A 4,922-nucleotide genomic window follows, 5' to 3' on the forward strand; every position below is an offset into this window, starting at 1 on the left:
AGTATAGCATGTCAAAAATATTATAAAAAGTCTTAGTATAGCATGTCAAAATATTATAAAAAGTCTAAGTATAGCATGTCAAAAATATTATAAAAAGTCTTAGTATAGCATGTCAAAATATTATAAAAAGTCTTAGTATAGCATGTCAAAAATATTATAAAAAGTCTTAGTATAGCATGGCAAAATATAAAGTCTTAGTATAGCATGTCAAAATATAAAGTCTTAGTATAGCATGTCAAAATATAAAAAGTCTTAGTATAGCTTGTCAAAATATAGTCTTAGTATAGCTTGTCAAAATATAGTCTTAGTATAGCATGTCAAAATATTATAAAAATTCTTAGTATTATATGTCAAAAATATAAAAAGTCTTAGTATAGCAAGTCAAAATATTATAAAAAGTCTTAGTATAGCATGTCAAAAATATAAAGTCTTAGTATAGCATGTCAAAATATTATAAAAAGTCGCAGTATAGTACAAAATGTAAAAAAAAAAAAAAAGCCATTGCATTATCATAAAAAAGTAATACTATGTTAAGATAAGAGAATACTTAATCCCACAGAGGGGAAGTTATTGAATGAGCAGAGGACGGGGGTTATCCCAGGACAGAGCTGGCCTTCTGAACCCGTCTGTTGAGTCTCTTCCCATCAGCAGTCAAGATGCTGATGCCCCAGCAGACAGCTCCATAAACCATGAGGGGATGCCACCACAGAGAGGACCGAGGTCCTCGGAGTCCTCCCTGCACTCCACAAGACCTTTTTTCTCGGCAGATTAGAGTCAGCAGTCAGCAGTTCATAAAAGAGAGTACAGTACATCATTAAGACTGTCGTATAAAGTTATAGTGTCGATGAAACAATATAATAGTATGTCATAAAGGTTATAGCATCATAAAAGTCAGTAAATAGTGTAGTTATATAATTTAGTAAGTCATAAAACTAAAATATAAAAATGTCACAGTATAGCATGTTAAAAAAGTTTTCATGAAGAATTTGTCATGAAAATGTCAGTGTTTAATCAAAACAGTATAGTTCATGAAAATAGTCATAAATTCATAATATGGTAAAACTGTCACAGTATAGTTTGTCATAAATTATAAAGTCATAGAATAGTTTACCATTTAAAAGTCGCAGCACAGAATGTCAGAAATGAGTCATAGTATGTTTAAGGATATTTATTCATAAACAAGACAATTAGTTCTTCAGTCACAATACCAGAAGATATTAAGTTACATGGAGTTTTAAATTAGTTTTTAATAGTTACAGTTTATCTACCTCCTTCAATGTCCTCTAAGCGTACAACTTCAAGTTCCCAGACTGTGGGCCTTTTAGTTCGGTCCATTTGAAAGGAACAAATCGTGTGACGCTCATGAGATTTTAAATATTACAGGCCCCCCCCCCCATCTGACTTCTGCAGGCGAATAACAGTTTAGCATTAAAGGAGCTGCACAGATCTTTGACACGCTAGTCTTATCTTGATTTTGAAGACTTAATGAAACCTGCAGACATCACAGGTAAGATCTGCTATCGAGCCAAGAATATAGAGTTGCATGATGGTAGCCATTAGGCTCCAGAGATTTAAGAGCCCATATTTGAGTCAACCTGAGATCTCCTTACTTTCAGTCTTTGAACACAACCTCCTAACTGAGATCTAGCAAATTATTTCAGTTATTGGGAACACAAAGCTCCTCCAGGGACAGAAAATGCAATTTATACAAAATGAAAAGTAAACTAGCACTCCTTAAGATTCAACTCCCAGTTCACAATACTGCAAATGTATAAATACTGCAATACTTTCATCAGTGAGCGATAAGCTTAACCACCATTGTGTTAGTTACCTCCTTCAATGACAATCTAGAGGACCACATTAGAGTACGACGCTGTAGTACTCTTAAACAGATTGACATGCACAAACGTCCCTTTGAGACAAATAGGAAAATACTTCCGCAGTTCGTCTTTGAGGAACCGATTGGAGTTTTAAAGCTTTTGATGTTGACAAATTAAACTGCCACAAAGTCCTGATTCAGTGATTTGTGGATGTTAATGACTTCTAAAAGAAAAGAAACTCCAAAACACAACTTAAATGAATGAAGAGTCCAGACGTGTCGGGTAATGCTTAAACACCTTTATTGTGCCCAATCTGAACAAACTCCACAACTGTAAGTAGCAGCAAACTTGGCAGACCACAATGAGGTAGACTTTCAAAACTCTAAAAAGCAGCTGGGCCAAGGGACAACAAGCTCAGCATGACAAACTTAATGGATAAAGAAAAGACACTCAAGTCTTTGGCACACAGCTTATTATGCATTTATGTCCCAACTGGAACAGGAAGGCAGAAATGGGATAAGAAAGCGTTGGAATCATTTACTGGGGTCTACTCAAGCTCTGGATCGATTGAATTTATCATCAGCTAAGTGGAAGTTCTTACATTCAACAGGAAACTAGCAGCTGTTCTAACGTAGGCGCGTCCCCCTGCTGATGTACAAAAGCGATTAAAAACCACTGCCACCTCTCCACACGTGCAAATTAAAAAGTGCGCAAAAAAGGAAAACCCAAAACCATGTACAATCAAATGCTCATTCACTCTAGTCTCAACAGGATCCATCAGGTGCTCGAGAAATGATGGACAGCTGAGGCATATCCAGTACTATTGATACTTACATTTAATATAACTGGACCAACAAAGCAAGTTAAAGTAGTACTTCCAACATTTTGTGCCCGTTCAGTTGAAATTTGGGAGGGCAAATTAAAAAAGGAAAAAACGCTACAGAAAAATTGTATGAGGAAAAAAAAAAAAAAAAAAAAAAAAAGGGGTTTTCCCCAAAAAACAGCCGCCTGGTAGAATTCTGTTCAAAATTTTCATGTCATGACTTAAAACCGTTTGTGTACAAATTAGTAAAAAACTGCGTAAAAATGTCTGAAATGCGACTGGTTAAATGAAGCCCAACATTCAACTCCCAAAAGTAAGAAACACCAGCTGGCTTGCACAGGAAAAAACAGATGCCAGCCGGGGGTTAGGGTGGGCGGAGGAGCAGTGGAAGGGGGGGGAGAAAAATAAAAAGTTAAAGGCACTGTATGGCATTTGCCAATGAACGGCAATGAGACTTGCGTGACTGCTCTTCACTATGCAACACAAACAGAGAAAAAAAAACGAAAAAAAACAAAACAAGAAATGGCATTTTCATCCACTTCTTTAACCGTCGGCGGACTCTCATCTTTCCGTCCGGCTGCAAGTCTGGAAAAAAATGCATAAGTGTGAAGGGCACCCTCGTCTCCCCCCCCTCCCCCCTGCTCCAACAAGGTCACTGTGCATCGTGCCACTGTGAACAGCAAAAATGTAGCGCAAAAGTGCAAAAGTGAACATCTCTCTACAGTGATATACCCCCCCAGTGCCTGGTGGAGTGCTGTGGTGACCCCCGTGCCGAGGGACATCCGGCACACGTGCTCTCTCTCCTTGGCGGGCAGCCTCACGGCCCCCCCCCCCCCCCCCAATCCTCGTCGAGGGGCTCTTCTCTCCGGCCCTTCAGAGTGTTTGGATCCATCTGCTCTAGCTAGAGTCCCTGTTCTTCTGGTTGCGCATGAGGGGCCGGTGGTTGCTCAAGATGTCCATGGAGTGCTGCCAGTGCCAGCAGGAGCGGCAGTAGTACTTGAAGCAGGCCTGTGTGTGTGTGGACAGACGGTGATAGCGCTCATTAGTAGGCTGCCGTAAAATGAGAATGACATTTCTCATATTTGTGAAGCACTTCAAATTAGTTTGAGCTATGAAATGAATCACTTTAGTGCATTCATTCCCAAAGACTGGGGTCACAGGAGATTTTATTTGGTTCGCAAATAAATTAGACATTTACATCTGCAGTACTCGTTTGAGCCACATGAGGGAGCCTGAACGTGCCTACTGTTCTGATAACTGGAGCAGACTAATAACATTGAATCTAATATGAAAGACTAGCTAACTTTGTTTTTACATGACTTGTGGTAAGATACCAACAGGGTTGCTTCTTTGGTTTATATACACTCACTCTGTGGACCAATAACAATTAAAACTCATTTCTATGGCAATCAGAGCGCAAGAAATTAGAGAAACTGGTCATGAAAGTCACCACTGGGCTCTGCTAGCAGGACAAAGATGCGTTTCCACCGACCTGGTCTCTGCAGAAGAAAGGCCCGGGTTGGCGAAGGCAAACTTGACACATGGAGTCTTCCAGGTACGGGTCGATCTGGACCTGAGGGGAAAAAACAAAAACACTCAGTTTAAGGTGAAAAAAAATGCAAAAAAGAAAACGGCCTCATCTAGATGCGGCGTTTAATTTGTCCGTTCAGGGCTACTGTAGAAACATGGCTGAAGATATAAACGGCTCTAAGGTAACAAAAACACAACTCATTTTCAGGCGATTATAACCTTCTAAAAACACTTGTTATAATATTCTATTTCTGCGAACAGATCCCTCTGAATGATGCACTGTTCCTTTAAAGTACTTCAGTAAATGAACTGTAACTAGTTACTTTCCACCACTGTAGATTGCAGAAAAACTTGGCATCTTCTTACCTTCTTTGTAAACTTGGGGGTTTTGATCTCCACAAACGCTGCGCACACAGCCTTCAGGTAACTGCGCTGATTGTTAAAAGTGACACGTCCAGAGCCTGAACACGAGAAAAGTTAAGAGAATTCATTTCTGCACAGCAGCTTTAGATAAAGCTGAGCTTACAAGATGTCGAAACTGCATGCACATAAAGCAGAACTTTTCCTTAAGTAGGTTTCACTCAGACGGTATATAAGTGGACGTAGTCATTGTGACGTCACCCGTTGGTTTGTGGACTGACGTCTAGAGATCAAGACTCATGTTTACTGAGGTAATAAATCAAGAGAGAAGTAGAGTCATTTTCTCATAGACTTCTATACAACCAGAGGAGTCGCCCCCTGGTGGACAC

At 39.5% G+C, this 4,922-nt stretch overlaps 1 protein-coding gene across 1 annotated transcript; it reads right to left on the bottom strand.

The window, feature by feature from the left end:
- Window positions 1-2,103: 2,103 nt before the first annotated feature.
- On the bottom strand, window positions 2,104-4,638 carry LOC116379264 (cytoplasmic polyadenylation element-binding protein 1-B-like; the record flags this gene model as incomplete). Its single annotated transcript, XM_031841205.1, has 3 exons — window positions 2,104-3,651; window positions 4,136-4,216; window positions 4,540-4,638. Coding segments are annotated over 3 exons (291 nt in total), but the record flags the coding sequence as incomplete, so codon positions are not given.
- Between the last annotated feature and the right edge of the window lie 284 nt (window positions 4,639-4,922).

Source organism: Anarrhichthys ocellatus, unplaced genomic scaffold, assembly GCF_004355925.1.
Source record: "Anarrhichthys ocellatus isolate YVR2014 unplaced genomic scaffold, GSC_Weel_1.0 scaffold4011, whole genome shotgun sequence".
Classification (NCBI taxonomy): domain Eukaryota; kingdom Metazoa; phylum Chordata; class Actinopteri; order Perciformes; family Anarhichadidae; genus Anarrhichthys; species Anarrhichthys ocellatus.